The 18,730-nt window shown below is 42.4% G+C and overlaps 2 protein-coding genes across 4 annotated transcripts in view; both read left to right on the top strand.

Moving 5' to 3' along the window:
• Nucleotides 1–79: 79 nt before the first annotated feature.
• Nucleotides 80–13,561, top strand: NEK3 (NIMA related kinase 3). Of its 2 annotated transcripts, none has more exons than XM_069972108.1 (14): nt 80–195; nt 1,087–1,208; nt 2,588–2,681; nt 3,214–3,311; nt 3,504–3,587; nt 5,173–5,240; nt 6,788–6,874; nt 7,019–7,073; nt 7,545–7,745; nt 7,824–7,908; nt 8,977–9,102; nt 9,621–9,755; nt 10,931–11,060; nt 13,316–13,561. In XM_069972108.1, exons 2-14 carry the CDS (start codon nt 1,092–1,094, stop codon nt 13,389–13,391), a joined length of 1,356 nt encoding a protein of 451 aa, XP_069828209.1. In that variant the 5' UTR covers nt 80–195; nt 1,087–1,091; the 3' UTR covers nt 13,392–13,561. The 2 variants fall into 2 exon arrangements, with proteins under 2 accessions (XP_069828209.1, XP_069828210.1); XM_069972109.1 differs by lacking the exon at nt 80–195 and adding an exon at nt 215–328.
• Nucleotides 13,562–15,608: 2,047 nt separating this feature from the next.
• The window catches only part of LOC138792484 (serine/threonine-protein kinase Nek5-like), a 35,049-nt gene continuing 31,927 nt past the window's right edge, over nt 15,609–18,730 (top strand). The window contains exon 1 of one of the 2 annotated variants that reach the window (XM_069969972.1): nt 15,609–15,677. The gene's annotated coding sequence lies outside the window, so the exon portion shown is untranslated. Of the gene's footprint in view, nt 15,678–17,550; nt 17,575–18,730 lie in introns of those variants that run through there. The other variant, XM_069969973.1, reaches the window with a different exon arrangement.

Genomic DNA, 18,730 nt, shown 5'->3' on the forward strand with positions numbered 1-18,730 from the left:
GGAGAAGTGGTGACAGGAAGGTGGGTGGGAGCCTGCAGATCACACCCAGGAAACACTGTGCTGATCCCTCTGTTATCATCAGCCATTCAGTACAATAACAGTGGCTCAGCCCTCTGTATACAGAGATCACTAGCAACACAGCCCAGTGCCCAGCATGACCGGCAGGTAGCAGCTGGCAGCCTCTGGACACTACTGGTAAGAGATGTGCACACAGAACAAGCAGCTATTGTGTCTCTGCTCACACCACAAGCTGTCACATTGTGCTGTGTACAATAGCAGCTTCTATACACAGAGATTTTGATGCAGAAATGAACAGATCTGGATCAGGGTAATGATTTAGTAAATACAGATATAGCAGAGCTGAGTGTGTGAATACAGATACAGCAGAGCTGAGTTTGTGATGTGACAATGTGTGTGTATTTTGTAGGAGTGAGATCTAAAACTAATCCCTGTAGATGACGTCAGATCCCCGTGTTCTCATGACAGTGAAATGTCATTCAGCTCTGCTACATCATTTCCCATCTCCTATATACTGTACAGACGTGACATAGACTGCCATTTATTACTATAAGGCTGGGTTCACACTACGTATATTTCAGTCAGTATTGTGGTCCTCATATTGCAACCAAAACCAGGAGTGGATTAAAAACACAGAAAGGCTCTGTTCACACAATGTTGAAATTGAGTGGATGGCCGCCATTTAATGGCAAATATTTGCTGTTATTTTAAAACAACGGCTGTTATATTGAAATAATGGCCGTTATTTACTGTTATATGGCGGCCATCCACTGTTTCAACATTGTGTGAACAGATCCTTTCTGTGTTTTTAATCCACCCCTGGTTTTGGTTGCAATATGAGGACCACAATACTGACTGAAATATACGTAGTGTGAACCCAGCCATAGGCTGTGTTCACGTGTACATCAGAGGTTCTATTAGAAGTAGATTTTAGGTAAAAAATAAAAGGACTGACGGTTTCTCCTTATGCACATTAGAGCAACGACTCCTGAGCTGTAGGTTACCATTCAGATTTGTAGACCTGGTTGCAGTAAATCACTGTAGTAACTTCCATTTCTTTTCCCTCAGTTACAATGGAGAACTACAAGGTGCTGAGTGTTATTGGGGAGGGCTCATTCGGTAGAGCTCTCCTGGTGAGCCACCTAAGCACTGCCGAGAAGTATGTCATGAAAGAAATAAGACTTCCAAAGGTAAGATGTTGTAATATATCATACCACTTGCTGTAATGGACATTCTTTCAACTATATAGTTTTTTGTTTTCAGTTTTTGTATATTATGGGGCAGCCATCTTGCCTAAGCATTCAGGGACATGCTTTACAGCATTCCCCATGGACATAGACAACAATGAACAGGATCTGTGTCATTGACATGAATGGGAAAGTTTACTGGGCATGCCCTGTGACCATTAAAGAAGTCATTCCATGGGGGGGAGGCTGAACTGTGAATTTTATTTATTGATTTTTCCATAAAACTAGTGCTATAGTAATAGTTTATGATATGGATATGGCTTTTGACTAAATCCTTTGCACTTCATGTTTACGTGGCCATACACCTTTACCTGGCCATGTTAGCATGGCCAATGCGCTCTGGCTGCAGCTTATCTCTCAAGGAACAAAGTGGTTGGGCAATGATTTTTCCATCATGCCTGACCTCTATCTCCACCAACATCATCTGTTGGTGGTTGTTCAGCAGAGCCCAACACAACTTATACCGATGGCCAAACCTGACGTGAGCAATGTGTACGGCAGATGGATGTATAAGGTGTGTGGGGATCTTTAGTTCAATTTAGGGTATGTGCACACTACAGAACCCGGGCAGATCACCCGCAGCGGAGTCCGCAGCTCGCGGCCGCATACTCCTCCACATAAACACATGGGGGGGAGATTTTTTAAAGGGTGTAAAATTTAGACTGGTGCAAACTGGCCACAGCAACCAATCACAGCTCAGCCTCCAGCTCTGGTGATAGAAAAGCTGAGCTGTGATTGGTTGCTGTGGGCAGTTTGCACCAGTCTAAATTTTACACCCTTTAAAAAATCTCCCCCCATCTGTTTATGTGAAAGTACCTCATACACAGCAGATAAGCTACTAAATATATAGTCTCACCAAAGCTGATATAGTCATACGTTTCCACAAATATCTGCTAAATCCATTGGGAATAGATCTGCTGTAAGGAAGAAACCCTGTGTAATAATCTGATTATCTACCTGTTTATATTAGGTGTCAATTAGAGATGAGCGAACCTGGAGCATGCTCGAGTCGATCTGAACCCGAACGATCAGCATTTGATTAGTGGTGGCTGCTGAACTTGGATAAAGCCCTAAGGCTATGTGGAAAACATGGATATAGTCATTGGCTGTATCCATGTTTTCCAGACAACCTTAGAGCTTTATCCAAGTTCAGCAGCCCCCGCTAATCAATTACCGAACGTTCGGGTTCAGATCGACTCGAACCCGAACCCGGTTCGCTCATCTCTAGTGTCAATGTGCACTGGAGACTCCTATAATACATAGTACAGTATATAATATATTATACTCCTATAATACTCTCTTTGCAATCCTTTCTTTTCTAGTCTTCAGAGGCACTTAAAGAGTCCCGGCAGGAAGCAGTTCTTCTGGCGAAGATGAAACATCCCAATATAGTGAAATTCCGGGAGGCGTTTGAAGGTATGTCATAGTATGGGGTCCAGGTCTGTCTCAATTAGAGATGAGCGCAACTCCAGCATGCTCGAGTCTGATTGTTCTGCATTTGGAGCCTCAGACTGCCGCTCTGTCCTCCGCCATGCTTTACACCGCAGCCCTTCTGTCCATAAGTGTATTCCAGCCTGGGGGTCTAGGACAGAAGAGGGACTCATCTTCATTACAATGTAAAATAAGAAGAAGAGGAATCATAAGTATCTAAACCACTAGTAATAGAATCAAGACTATTTGATACCTGCCACACATATACTATAGGTGCCCATATGCCTTCAATAACTGCCTGCCAGCGCCATCCCTCCTTATTCCCCCATATTGCCCAGCCTGGGGAATGGAGAAAAAGCGGCAGCCAGACACTAATGTAAATTGCTTTTGATTTACTTTGTCCTAGTAACCCTCCTAGGTGTTAGTATATGGCATTGGTTGGTGTTCTACGTCTCTTGCCTATAACATGACCTAGTGTTATTACTATTTTGCTTTCTGCCTATGGTTGTGACACCAGCGGATGAGCTCCTGTACATAGTGATGGAATACTGTGACCGAGGGGATCTGCTAGACACCATTAAACATCAGAGAGGAAAACTGTTTCCAGAGCACACAGTAAGTATCCAGTATTCTCTCTGTAATATGTAGAGGTGTATATGGAAATCCTAAGGCGGTATCAGGTATCACTGTCTTACAGCATCATCATGAATAGTTGTGTATATTGTGTATGCTGTGAAGAAAAAGTAGAAATGTGACAGCCCTGCCTGTACACCCTGCCTGTTCCATCTGTATTTTACGTCCTTACAGATCCTCCACTGGTTTGTTCAGATGTGTCTGGCCGTACAATATATTCACGAGAAACGAGTGCTGCACCGTGACATTAAGTCAAAGGTGAGTTGGTTAACATATAGGCCTACATTTCTAAAGACATTCCCCCTTTGTGTTCTCTTGTGGGATGTAGTGCAAAGCACGGACACCAATTGTTTGGTGCAAACTGCACCAGAAATCTGGCAAGTTTCCAATAGTGTAGCCATACCATAGTGTTCTGTAAAGATTGTTCATCATGCAAGGTCCCGTTCACACTGAGTAAAAGTGGTGGAATTTCAAGTGGAGCCTGCGCCGCGGATGCTACTTGAAATTCCACTTGTCACATTGTTTCAATGGAACATCTCGTGTGCCTCTGAGCGGATGCGCACGAGAAATCCCATTAAAACAATGTGACAGGCTAAGGCTGGGTTCACACTATGTATATTTCAGGCAGTATTTGGTCCTCATGTCAGGTCCTCATAGCAACCAAAACCAGGAGTGGATTGAAAACACAGAAAGGATCTGTTCACACAATGTTGAAATTGAGTGGATGGCCGCCATATAACAGTAAATAACGGCCATTATTTCAATACCACAGCTGTTGTTTTAAAATAACAGCAAATATTTGCCATTAAATGATGGCCATCCACTCAATTACAACATTATGTGAACAGAGCCTTTCTGTGTTTTCAATCCACTCCTGGTTTTGGTTGCTATACAGCCTCACAAATACAGCCTCAAATATACATAGTGTGAACCCAGCCTGAATCTGCGACGCGGGCTCCACTTGAAATTTCGCCACTTTTACTCAGTGTGAATGGGCCCTAAATGTACCATAGCCAGGTCAGGGCTTGAACTTACCACCACCAGAGGTTTGGAGGTTCCCGGGCAATCACACATTTACCAGTCCCAACCACATAAAGACCTAGATATTGCATGGACGTGGTGCTGTTTTTCGTATTCTCGGCAACCACTTTAAAATATTACTGTCACTTTAAAAACTTGATTAGTTGGGGTCTGTGTGTTTAGATCTCTACTGATCGGTAAATAGAGCTGGGAGAAGCCCACGTCTGAGCGCTTTTCTTCTTGGCTCACTGCTCTATCCAACTCATTGTAGGAGATGGTGTTTCTAGACTTAGCATTGATTCTGTTCCTTGCAACGTGTCAGATAGAGTTGCGAGTAGGGGAGAGAAGCACTAATTCATGCGGTTCTCCTGGTTCCTCCTAATGATCGTGTCAGAAAACTCTTCAACTTATCAAAACTTTTGACATGTGTTGTGTGTGACGTGTCAAAGGTTTTTTAAAGTGACAGTAATGACTTTGTGCTAGGGTTTATCTTTTTGATTGCTTTGTATCATGATCTATGCCGGTAGACAGCTGAGTTTGCAATACTTTAACAATTGCAATTGTTATATAAAGCTGAAGGCTGTGTCTAATGTACCCCGATGTGACCCTATACAATAATTACTCTAAATACATTTGGGGGTGTGATATCTAAAAGGGTTTTTTTTCTTTCAAAAATGGTGTCTCTGTAGTAGATTGGTTTTGCAGCCCGGTCCTATTTCTTGAATACAGGCTTTATAGGTGTATAAGAGAGGGCAGAAACTCTGTATGATTCATCTTTGATAATATATAGACATAAAGCTATGTACATTGTCTTTTAATACAGAATATTTTCCTTACTCAAACAAGAACCATAAAGTTGGGGGACTTTGGATCGGCGCGAGTTCTCTCCAGGTAAGTATTATACAGTATTGCATTCTTTGCCTTCACTTTGTATTCATATAACATAACTTGTCTTTGTTTTTTTACTTTTACTGCTCTGAATTACCACAGATCATTCTAGGCACAAGCCCACATACTGGTGTAACTATCTGTCGTCACCGTAAAGTGCTGCTTATATAACCTGTTTTGATGGGTATACGCTGTATACTTGCGGCTATAGAAAAGTGTAGAATGCTTAAATTTGTTTAACCAACCGCCACTAGACATGTATGGCACGGTGATGGCTCAGGAGCTGAGCCCATGCCAACAGCAGCTGTATATTATACCTGACTCTCTGGAGCTACAAATTTATCCCTGATTCTTGCCATTTAACCCCTTAGATGCTGGGGCCAACTGCCAATGCACCATCTAAGTGGTTAAAATGAGATAAGGGGCTGCCTATGTCATCCCACTGACCCTTTCCATGATGCAATTGCAATATTTTATGGCAGATGGGACAATATATGTCATCTTATTTTACCTATTTTGCCCTGCCAAAAGGGCCAAACAGGATGCTTGTCAAGGCCTGAGCAATGGCTATGCTTGCTCACTGCCTCTCCCTTTATTTAGAGAACTTTTCACCCTTGTTCTCAGAGTTGTCATGGTTCTCATCCAATTACAGATTTAGGCCATGTTCCCACTCTGTAAGAGACCAGACGTCATGTGACCCGGTCGGGTCACGTAACGACCGGTGTCAGAAAAGATCATCCTGGCTGACAGGGCCGTATTTACCTCCTGTTCACACTTGCCAGTAAATCTGGTGTATTTTCGAGGGGGGGGTATGTGATATTGGTCAGGTCTGGTAGGGCTGTGTTACCCAGTCACAGATTATGTTTTAAGCAGTTAAAAACCATGGAAAACACGATTCAGACAATGTTTCTCCATGTAGAGAAATGCATGTGGCCGAAACCCTATTACTCCACACTCCCCACTGCACACAACAGAACGTGTGGCTGGAGCCGCACACTCCATTGTGTGAACTGACAGGGTTTTCTGCGGCCGCTATTTATGTCAGTTTCTTGCAGCGTGGCTAGGGATCCTGGCCGGAGTGTATACTATGCGTATACACTCCAGCCAGGATTCCTTAGAAAGTACCACTACGTAAGTTCCGTAGTAATCACGGCCATTGTTACAACGGCCGTGATTATTACGAAACTTACGCAGTGGGAACATGGCCTTATTGTTAGAATATCCCTTTAAGTAAGCAGTTACTACTAGTGGAATATTTGCACTTAGACAGTATGTTGTACAGAGCATTCTGTACAGTAAGCCTCTTTGAACCCTCCAGTGGCTACTGCGGGCAGCCAGCATTTTGTTTGTCCATAAGCAGTGGTTGTTAGTGCAGGTAACAGAGTGGATAAGCTGCAATACCAGGCACAGGCCACAGACAAAAGCTGGAGAAAAACACTAACAAAAACAGAACATTTTTCCCAATTTCAGAAACCCCTCTAATATACTAAAATGTGCCAATCACTTATTCATCTTCACATGGTACAATAACCATTGTTTTCTATGTGTAGTCCTATGGCCTATGCCTGCACGTATGTTGGCACACCTTATTACGTTCCTCCTGAGATCTGGGAGAACTCACCCTACAATAATAAGAGGTAAGTGCTGAGATGGTATACTGGTAGTTTACATAACTGGAACCTGAATTGTCTCTTGATTTATATTCACATGGACATATTATATCCCTGTAAATACCATACATTTATCCTTTAGTGAATATACTTATTGTTTCTCTGTTTCAGTGATATATGGTCATTGGGATGTGTGCTATATGAAATCTGCACCTTAAAACACCCAGTAAGTAAATGCAATTCTTCATATATACTCACTGAAACAGGTTATGCACCATGAAACCTCTTCACTGTCTTTATGTAGGATGAGGAGTCCTGGGTTTATGGTATGAGTGCAAGTTCCCCATTCATCCTTATTTACATTGGAGTAATGTACTGTACATTGCTTAAAGGTTGTAGGGAAAATGTCGGCTGAATGGATCTTATCAGAAGCACAGACAAATCTATAAAAGGTACCAGGTGTCTCCTTGCCCTAACAGCATCTAACAGTGTCAGCATTTTGGAATGTAAATTGAAGCTGCCGGATTCCCTTGAAAATTTCCAGTTGAAACCAATGTGATTCTGTTTTTTTGTAGGGTTATAATAACTATTAAATATGACCTTCTGCATGTCAGGGCTTCAGATGTCTCTCCTCTACAATTCCTTCAATAATATATGACTTTTTTTATCTGTTTCTTCTATTTTTTTCTTTGTAAAGTTTCAGTCAGGGAGCTGGAAAAATCTAATCCTGAAGATCTGTCATGGAACCTACAGCCCTCTTCCCTCTCAATATTCTTATGAGTTGCGGATTCTTATCAAACAGATATTTCGCAAAGACCCCCAGCAGCGGCCTTCAGCCAACACTATTCTCAAGAGGAGAGGCCTACTGAAAATGGTGAACTTGTGTGTATCTGCACAGGTAACCACTGTTCTTTACCAGACGTGATATTACGACCAGGAATATATGTCTACCTGTAAATGTTATGCCTTTTTATAGATTGATGACACGTCAGACCTCCCAAATGATGAACCTGCCAATATCATCCAGCCAGTTAAAGAACAGCAGGAAGCTTCTGCTAATGGTATGAATAGCGGCCATGTAATTATTTATCTACAGATTAGCCATTGGGTGGATCTGGTTCTGCCTTTGTTAAGGCCTTTATATACTTAAATAAAATGTTGGCTGAACCTACTGGTTCTGGCAAGAATGTGTAATATGTGACCGCCGACAGATGATGTTGGGGGGAGAGAAGGATCGAACATGTTCCTTACATTTCTGTTCAACCAAAGCACATACCCCTCTCTGCTATGTCATGACAAAGTGCTGAAGAAAGTTACCTGGACTGAACTGCACTGTGCCGAGAGATGATTCACACAGTACAGTACTAGATGGTGTGTGGAGGGAGTTGGGGTTACTGATGCACTTGGTTTGAAAGGTTCTATGTGGGCAGATAGGAAAAAAACAGCAGCAGCAGCAGAAGCACAGCAAGGAAAAAGTTATGCTAAGCACTGAGCTATTGTTACTACTGCTGCTGAAAAGCTAAAGGGAGGGGGAGGACAGCAGTAGGTACACTGATATTTACACAAGAGACAGCTGCCCTAGGCTTAAAGGGGTTATCCAGGGTTATAAAAGTATAGCTGATTTCTTTCAAATACAGCACTGTACCTGTTTCCAGTGGTTTGTAGGCCAGTTCAGGTTCAGTTCTATTCTATTCAAGTGAATGGAGCTGAGCTGTAATACCACACACAGTATGAGGACAGGTGTGGCACTGTTTCAGGAGGAAGCAGTTATGTTTTTTTTGTTTTTTTTTAAATCATGGATAACCCCTTTAATGGGTGGTCAGAGATAAGAAGCAAGCTATGATTTACATTCAAGGTTCTTTCAGGCTCTATCTCTACTCCACATAGCAAATGCTAAACCCTGCCCCCACATTCTATGGTTTGACTTTACAGCTGTTTGTCTGGGGAAGGAGTCATGTGTGGTATCAGATACTTTTATTTTAGATTTTTATTACAACTTTTTAGTACAGGTCACCTTTGATATGACAATTTTCTATATACACAACATAATCCATTACTTATATAGGTATCTTCTACAACAGCTAGCTTGCTTTTTGCACTATGATTTAAAATCCCCCCTCTTTATGTAGCCCAGCAGTCCAGTTCACCAGTATCGGGTAGAAAACACTGGGAGCAAGGCGCCACAGACTCCGTCCTAAATGCTCTGGAAAATGCTTCTATCCTGACGTCAAGCATCGAAGGCAAAAGAAGTGTCGGTGAGTGGATACATTATATATATATATATATATATATATATATATATATATATATATATATATAATCTCTAAGCTTACCTGAAGTACCTGGTTTGACAACTGGAAGTAATGGTTGCACATATGTATATATCCCACCAATGTGTCTGGAAATCCAGTGTGAGGAACTCCAATGGTGTCACCTCCGTATGGATCCTTTTGTTACAAAGCAGCAGTCTTAATAGTTGGTCTAAACATAGACTAAACAGTCTAAAGATGTCCCAGATTTATCAAACAGTATAAATCACTGTGCATTAGAAGACTGTCTAGTCTATCTGTTAGACCATATTAGTAAATCTGAGCCTATGTCAATGATACGTTTAAATTATTATGCCTGGAGAATACAATGGACTTCATATATGCAGGCTAATGCAGACAAATCATGTTGGCCTTCCAGCATTTGTGTAGTTTAGAAGGTGGGCAGTGATCTAAAGCTTTGCACTATGTGGGCACTTGTCTCACCCTTCTTTTTCTGCCCATAGGAGGCCATGTTAAGAAGTATGATCTAAAGGCAAAGAGGAAGGAATGGAATAAGGAGAAACCAGAAACTGTTCTTAATATTCTGAATAATCTGGATCTCTGTTCAGCCTTTCAGACTTACACCATCTATAGATCAAGTAAGTGTATTCAGCCTCCAGCCATACATCGGAGCTTCTTAATATGTATTATAGGGATATGATCAAAACTACTCATCCGCTCTAGGACTCCTCTATCATCAAGGTATGGGGAAGATAGTGGTTTGGTCACTGCTGGCACAGATGTGCCGACTTCACTGTCCTCACCACTATATAGACAATTGTCATTGCCTATTGCTTTCGTACATTACATTACATTACAATACATTATATGATTGATGGCTTATTCTGAGGATAGGCATCACTTGCCAACACCTGTCACCCCCACTGGTCGGTCTGGCATTCTTACTACACAGCATCAGTTGTCCCATTCACTCTGTAGTGGTGGTGATGTGTAAATACTGCTCAGCTCCTGTTTAAAGGGGTAGTAAAGCAGAAAAAGAAAATTCTTTCAAATCAACTGGTGCCAGAAAATTTGTAATTTACTTCTATAAAAAATACCCAAGTCTTCCAGTACTTATCAGCTGCTGTATGTTCTGCAGGAAGTGATGTATTCTTATCATTCTGACACATTGCTTTCTTCTCCCACCTCTGTCCATGTCAGGAACTGTCCAGAGCAGGAGCAAATCCCATAGAAAACCCCTCCTGCTCTCCAGACAGGAAATAATACCACTTCCTGCAGGACATACAGCAGCTGCTAAGTACTTGAAGATTTTTTTTAATAGAAGTAAATTACAAATCTCTGGCATTTTCTGGCAGCAGTTTATTTGAAAGAATTTTAAGTAAATAAGTGGCTGAGCGGCAGTATCCGGGTCCGGCCAATATGCAGTGAACTAAGCCAACTGCTTCCCTTCCCGCTCACTGTATAGGAAAGGGGACAAAGTGATTAGTGGGGGTGATGGGTGCTGGTACCCCACCAATCCGTGATTGATGGCCTATCCTGAAAATAGTCGTATTAGTCCGGAAAACCCGGACTAATATGGTGATATATATATATATATATATACACGTACATAATATTAACAGTAATCTCTAGTATTAGGTGATCGTATAGCTCAGTGCTACCTGACTGTGGCTCTTACTATTGCAGAACTCCAACCCCCAGACTGCCTGAATAGCCAATGGTTGTCTGGTTATTCTGGGCATTCTGGGAGGTGGAGAGGCGCAAGTTGAAGATCACTGGTATAGCTGGACTTTCTGATTTGTTTGCACAATAGAAGCTCCAGAAGATTGCCTGAAGGGTCCGCTATTCAATGACATTCAAGCTCCGGATGCCACAGACAGCAGAGAAGAAGAAATTGACATTGATCCTGAGAGACTGGAGCCACGATCTGATGATGAAGACACGTGAGTTGTTCATCCATAATTCATTCTCTAATCTGCTTTGACATCCTTCCAAGTGTTTACAATAATGTTTATTCAAACCATCCATATAGCCGGGAGAAGCCTGCGGCTGTGCTTTTCGTCTGCAGGAGATAGGCTCCTTTGTAAGTGTACAGAACCCTGCAGACAGATCAGGCAGTGAGCCCCGTAGTGAAGAGCGCAGCCACATACTTCTCCCAACTATATCGAGAGATTAAGGGGGCTATCAGCACTGGGTCTGATCCCAAAAAATTATTATTTTTTAATTACAGTAACACAGTAACAGAAGGAGAAGTCCTACGGATTATAAAATCTTGCAGCCGGCAGAGGGGAAATTGATTACTAACTTACCTCTCCCCGTGCCCATGGCGAGCCGTGGGATCGTCCGCAGGACCCCCAACAGGCTGCGGGAGCTCCGGAACTGACACATCACGACCTGGCTGATGGACTGGCCGCTCAGTCTGTCAGTGACAGAGCTACCCCCCCCCCCCCCGGGCAGTGAACCCCATAGGCGCCGGGTCCCCCATAGACCGCATCGTCTATGGGGAATCTGGAGGGAGATCCGCCCCCCGGAGCCGTGTGAATGATCGCGTAGCTACGGGGGGTAACTATAGCAACCCAGACACGGCCCAATGTGTCTGGGCTGCTATGGTTATAACGATCAGGCCCCTGCACTGAGGCAGGGGTCTGATCGTTGTATGAGCTGTCAGTGTACTGACAGCTCATTCACTATATAATACATTACAGCACAGATCATGTGCTGTAATGTATTCTAGATGTACCTGCAAAAGTTAAAAAACACACAAAAATATATAAATAAATATGTTAAATAAATAATTAATTAATTAATTTAAATAAATAAATAAATATACACATTCCCTATCCCCTCTTTATAAAATATCCCCTATAAATGAAATACATATATTTGGTATCACCACGTCTGTAATGACCCCGTCTATTAACCAGTTACATTAATTATCCCGCCCGATTAACGCCGTAAGAAAAATAAATAAAAAACTAACCAAAATGAAATTGTTTTGTTAGTCATGCTCCCTAAAAAATATCGAAAAAAGCTATCAAAATGTCACATGTACCCAAAAGGTGTACCACTAAAAGCATCAGCTTACGCCGCAAAAAAAAAAAAAGCCCATTGGTGAAAAAATAAAAATATTACAGCTCTTACAATATGCAAGACAAAAACAGTATTTATAGTATAAATGCCATAAACTATAACAAAAGCTAGATAAAATGGATATCGCTGTAATTGTACCAACCTACGATAACATGTCATATGTGACGTATAGTAAACGGAGTACAAAAAAGGTGAAAAACAGCTGCTAAATTGTGTTTTTTTATTTTAACCACTTCATAAAAAAATTTATAAAAAATTATCAGGGTGTCACATGTCCCCCAGAATGGTACAGATGTAAATGTCAACTTGTCTTACACAAATATTTTGGCACCGCAAGGCCTCTGTGACATGGTATAATGGCTAAGTAAAAAACCTGAAATAAAAAAAGCCCCAAAATTCACCAGGTCTCTGTCATGTCTGCAGCCTGTGGTTGAGTCAGGTGACGCACTGCGGCCACATATGGAGGATTTCTAGAAACATTGAAATAAGCGGAATAAATAGTTCCATTTCTGTTAGTGTTTGCTGTGTTAGAGGAAAAAAGGATTAAAATGGAATATCTGCCAGAAAAATGAAAAGTTTAAGTCTCTTCTCCAACTTGCTTAAATTTCTACAAAACACCTAAAGGGTTAATAAACTTATGAAATCCAAAACAGAACAAGTTCACCGGCACTACCTAGTTAGTAGGCTTCCAGTATGGGTGCATGACAGGACTATGTGGATCTGTGCAACGTGGAGGTGCCCCTCATGTGAGACCACTTGGTAGTACATATGCAAAAATTAAATTAGAAGAAAAAAGTTTGTGGGCACTCACCACTTTCCATGCACAGTCTTTATTCCATGTGTAGTTAACAACAAAATCGGCAGGTAAAATTCATGTCCGGCACGGACCGCAAACACACGTCAGTACTTGCTGTTGTAGAAGAGAATTGTCTCTTATAAATATGGCAGATATTGGCACAGTTCTCTTAATAAACATTACGCCATATTTCTGGTGTATTTCCCCAGTGTGGTGCTAAATAGTATATACATGCTAAGTAACTTAGTAATATATATAATATGGGTAGTAAAATGTGCTCTACTCTGTGCCCTTTTCTTCTCCAATCTGCAGGGACTTTGAGGAAGATGAGGCGGATCCTGACTGGATGTCTGAACTGCAGAAGGCAACAGATGCTCGGTGTAGCTGACGACCCTACTGGGCCTTGTTCTCTATATGATGGATTCAGTGTGAAGACTTGTTTCATGGATCACACCAGACTTTTATTATTTATGACAATTCAGAACATAACACTACAGGAAAATGGACCTTATTTGCTTTTTAACTAATAAAAAACATTTGGGTTGGTTTCTACATCTAGTTTGGTTTTTGGTATTCTTGGTTCTCGGAAGTAAGATAGATCCACAACTAATTGTTCTTAACAACCATAATATTTAGGTGCCATGGATGCCACGGATGGTGCTTGTCCGTCTCCTGGACTCGGCTGTATCACCAGCTGCCCTCTCTCTACATAGGGTGGGCATTGTCACTACCTCTGTCCTCTCTGTCACTAGTGGGAATCTTTCTACATATCATACAGCGGTTTCACAGAAGGAAATTTTGGTGCCTTGTTACCAAACCACATAGACACCGCAGCAATGAACAATCACTTATATACATCAACCTACAAGGCATAAAACTCTGCAATGTCTCCTGCAAATAATGTATAGGCATCATGGTTAGCCATAACCATAACATTTCTCTGTACTATATCAAAGTAAGCTTTTTGTAAGGGGGCACCTGCCATCACATGACCTAGCTGATGGATCGCAAAAGGTGACATAAACTCCTGGAAAAAAGGAACTAGACAACTAGAGCAATACCATTGAAGTCTATGGGAGAAAAAAAACGCTACAGTTTGCCGAAAAAAAGTCACACCCTCAGAATGCTGCTTTTTTGGGAAAACTGCCGAAGAGCCTCAAAAACGCCAGACAGGAGATAAACCAGGAATCATTTGTGACCAAAAAATAAATAAATTAATGGTAGATTACACATAGGCAATATGGAGTAATATAGTAATAAGGGGATGTCCGGGGAGCAAAAGAAAGCTGAAGCCTTCTAATATCCAGTGGTCACTCCCTATGATTCCAAGTCCTGGAAGTTTACCTTCTGACCTTCTGAGACATGGGGGGACAGATCCAGATCATAACATTGGGGTGAAACCATGCCCACCCACAATGTCCAATGCTGCACAATGTTGTGGGAACATTGTGCAGCTATTCTTTAAAGTGTCACTGTCGTTTAAATTTTTTTTTTTTTGCAGAAATCAATAGTACAGGTGATTGTAAGAACATTTTTATTTGGGGGGGTTATTAACCAAAAAATGCATTTTTATCACGAAAAAGCAGTTTGAAGCTTCCCCCCCCCCCCCCGTCTTCATGTTTTTTTATGGAGAGGGGAGGGATGGAGCGAGATGAGGCACCAAAACAGGACAACAAAGAGTTAATTTACAGCTACATCACCGGGCTATCGCCTCTGAAGTCAGCACTGACCTCTCTGACCTTTGAATACTGGCTTTCACACAGGTCCCGCTGTGTAAGCCTTTGTTCTATGCTGGCGACTAATCTGGCTCCTCCCCCCTCCATAGGTTACACAGGGCCCGACTGATTTAAAAGAGTCGTGGAGGAGGGGGGGGGGGCTGGGGAAAATTATTGAATGCAGATAATGGCATATTTGCCTAATAAACCCAATTACAAAGTTTCTTAAAATCACCTGTATTATTGATTTCTGCAAAAAAAAAAAAAAAAAACTCACACAGTGACACTTAATAAAATCAAAGACAAGAGAATAGGCCCATAGAGCACGCAGGTACAAGCTGGTGAGGTCACTCACTGGTGTATGGCTGCTCACTATACTCAACAGAGGTGGGCATAAGAAGAAACATAAAGGAACATATATGACTAATCATTTAATTCTGTTTTTCAGACTTTTATTTCTTGCTATTTTCAGGATTTGTCTTTGGATGCCGTCACACACTTGGCCCCAGGATCTTTAAGAGGCCTAAAGGCCTTCCATTGCCAATGAGAGAACAATATTATAAGATAGCTGATAGGGACCTGTTGCCAATTTAATGTTCGGGACCAGAAGTTATACCTCTGTAATCTGAGAGTGAATATCTATAGCTAGATGTAGACAAGATGGTCTCATTCACTGACAGCAAAACAAGATAACAAAAAGTGCAGAACTGACACATAGCATGTTAGAAAGTTGCAGAACACTTTATTATACAGGCATTAAGCTTTATTTACATAGTGGAAATCACCATTAAGGAGGGAACGGTGTGATCCTGTATAATGGGTATTGGGGAGAATAAGACTTCCTGGGTGTAGCCCCTTATATTGGCAGGCTGACGTTATTTTGCCCGGACTTGTTTGGCATCTGTTGTGTCTACACTGAAAGTGGAGCAGAAACACTGAAGACTCATGGGGAGGCACAGGTATGTAGAGATTGCTTGTTGTCAGTCCCAGCTATGAGCTGCTGTTCTTGTTGCACCCAGAAGTCAGTGTTTTTGACCTTGTTGTAGTAATTTGTCTTATAGCAGTTTATGACTTTTCCCTTAACCTCAGTGGTCTCTATTGTTGTCACTTGAGCCTCTATTGTTCTTCAGTACCTTACATAACTAAGTGCGAAGGTTCTGTAACCCATCCTGTCGGGCTAAATCCATCATGTTAGAAAAGAAAACACAGGTCAATCACACATGGCTCCCAATTAGAGATGAGTGAACCTCGAGCATGCTCGAGTCCATCCGAACAATGACTATATCCATGTTTTCCACATAGCCTTAGGGCTTCATCTAACTTCAGCAGCCCCCGCTAATCAAATGCCGAACAATCAGGTTCGGTTGGACTCGAACATGCTCGAGGTTCGCTCATCTCTAGTCCCAATCTATCCCCTCTAATATTATTGACAGCTGGGTCATAAAAGGGAGACTCAAATGGAAAGTAAACTTTTCATCAGTCTCCTCCATATCATCACTGAAAGGATTACAAAACAACATTGACACAGTATATAGATAAGATGGGAACCAGCCATTCACAATAGGAGATGGACACAGCTCCCCTCTCCCCCTCCCTGCACAATAATCTCTGCACAGAATGCTGTTCCTAATAGTTCAGGGATGTGGAACCTTCGTCCCTCCAAAACTACAATTCCCATGATGCCTGGGCAGCCAAAGCTTTGGGTTTGGTTTTTCAGGTGTGATGGAAATTGGAGTTTCACAACAGCCGGAGGGCTGAAGGTTCCCCATGCCTGCTATAGTCTATGTGGCTACTGTAAGGATAAGGGGCAGAAGTGCTCAGCTGAGTGCTGCGTCTCTTTAGAGAGGTTGGCATATAGAATTATAGAAAGTGTAAATAATTGATATGCCATTAACCCCTTCCTGGCATTTTGCATAAGCATAATGCAACATAAAAGGGGAAAAAAAATCACAAAAAGTCCCATCTACTCCATAATATCAGCTACACCTGTGTAATAGCGCAAGGTTTACTTTAAGATTCATCGGTGCAAATGACACTTGGAACAAAGCCAGCTACATATGCGGCAGGCGTTGACTGTATCTTACACATCAGACATAACTCTAACCCCTGCCTGTAAATAGTGAGTGTGGCCTCTTGCAGTACCGACCATTTCTGATTAATTCGGATGCGGGCGCACACAAATTTGCCGCTGCTCACAAAGGAGCGTGCGGCGTGGAGGAGCGGAGCCGCATGCTCCATTGTGTGAACTGACAGGTTCTCTGCATCTGCTATTCAATGAATATCGGCCGCAGAAAACTGACATGTCAGTTTTTCCTGCAGTCGGCCATTCATTGCAACACAACGTATGTTGTGTATAAATCACGGCCGTTGTTGCAATTTGCAACAACGGTCGTGATTTATACACAACATGCGTTGTGTGAACATGGCCTAATAATACTTTTTCTCTGTAAAAGTTACCTGTTCTATAAATGTTAACATTGTGGTCTCTAGCGACCAGAGGTAAATTTTGCTATTTTATTGTTTGCATGAATGAGACCAGATGTATGGTGTTCATTGTATGGAGACGACAACTAGTGACAACTCACACTGTATAAACAGAAATGCAATTCCACTCCAGCTAATCGTCAACCTGAAATCCAGTGTCAAAAGCCTTACCAGTCACAGCACCGGACATCTCTTGCCCTTTAAAACAGAAAGTCTGCTACAATATATTACAGTGATGACTTGCACAACATGGGCTAAATTTATCATCTGTGCATAAGTCACGTTAGGTACTGCCCAGTGTGGGGAATAACATGTCATTTCTTGGATATAGAGATGGATGAGGGAGTCCGGGAGAGGCAGGGGACACAGTAAGTAAGTGATCTCCCTAGTATTCTTGGGTAGACTTTTCCTTCCCTGCAGGGATATCTGGCTATTCCCGTGTTTTGAGACTCGCAACCAAGGCTCCCCAGACCCCTTTTCTTGCATATACAGTAAGTGATCAGCTCACGGTTCACATCATGTGTAAAAAAAATCTTTAGACTAACAGGGCACTGCAATGTATGACTCGGGGGAAGGAGTGTATTTATTTCCATATGTAAGTCTGTGTGGATGTGATACATATACAGTAATGAAGACCACATTTAAAGTGACACTGTCACCCCTTTCTGTATGAGGACTTCTCTACACAGCTGTAAAGCCTAAATTCAGTTTTCATACCACCTGGGTGGGGCTTCTCGTCTGCAGCGCCACTTAGCCCCACTCATATCAGTGCCATAGGCCCTGCCCAACAGCGACAGCATTTGCATCTAGGCCCCGCCCCCTCTCGGCTGCCATTGAAAAGGGAGGGCCTAGAGATCTAGGCCCCACCTCCTGTAGACACCGATGACGTCAAGGAGAAACGTGGCCTACGGTACTGATGTGGGCAGAGCTAACTGGCTCTGCAGGCGTGAAAGCCCTTCAAGGTAGCACAAACTACCAATGATAAAAAGCATTTTTCATAGGACCAAGCACCAAGAAATCTATAAAAAGGTAACGTATGAAAACTGCACAATTTAGGCCTTACAGCTGTGCAGAGAAGTCCTCTTACAGAAAGGGGGGGACAGTATTACTTTAAGTACAGATTGTTTAAGGGAAACTATCAGCAGGATAGACAAATCTAACCTGCTGATATGTCCCTACTGCACAGGACACACCGAGGATGATGGTATTTCTCTTACCTTCCTCCTCTGCGTAGTGCTGATGCAGTCAATGTTTCCCGCGGTCCGGTGAGACCGTTAGGAACACCGCCCATCCCAATAGCTCCAATCTGCCCCCGGCCGGCCCACCTCTTCTAATGATAATGAATGGAGTGGTTGGATTGGCGCTATGAGCTGTCGCTATGGGGGCGGGCAGTGCTACTAACGGTCCCCCCCCCCCCCAGTGCTCCTAACAGTCTGACCGGGCCCTGAGAAACATGACTAACTGCACCAGAACGGCCCAGAGTAGGAAGGTAAGACACACACCATCATCCTCTGTGTCTCCTGTGCAA

Source organism: Dendropsophus ebraccatus, chromosome 5, assembly GCF_027789765.1.
Source record: "Dendropsophus ebraccatus isolate aDenEbr1 chromosome 5, aDenEbr1.pat, whole genome shotgun sequence".
Taxonomy (NCBI): domain Eukaryota; kingdom Metazoa; phylum Chordata; class Amphibia; order Anura; family Hylidae; genus Dendropsophus; species Dendropsophus ebraccatus.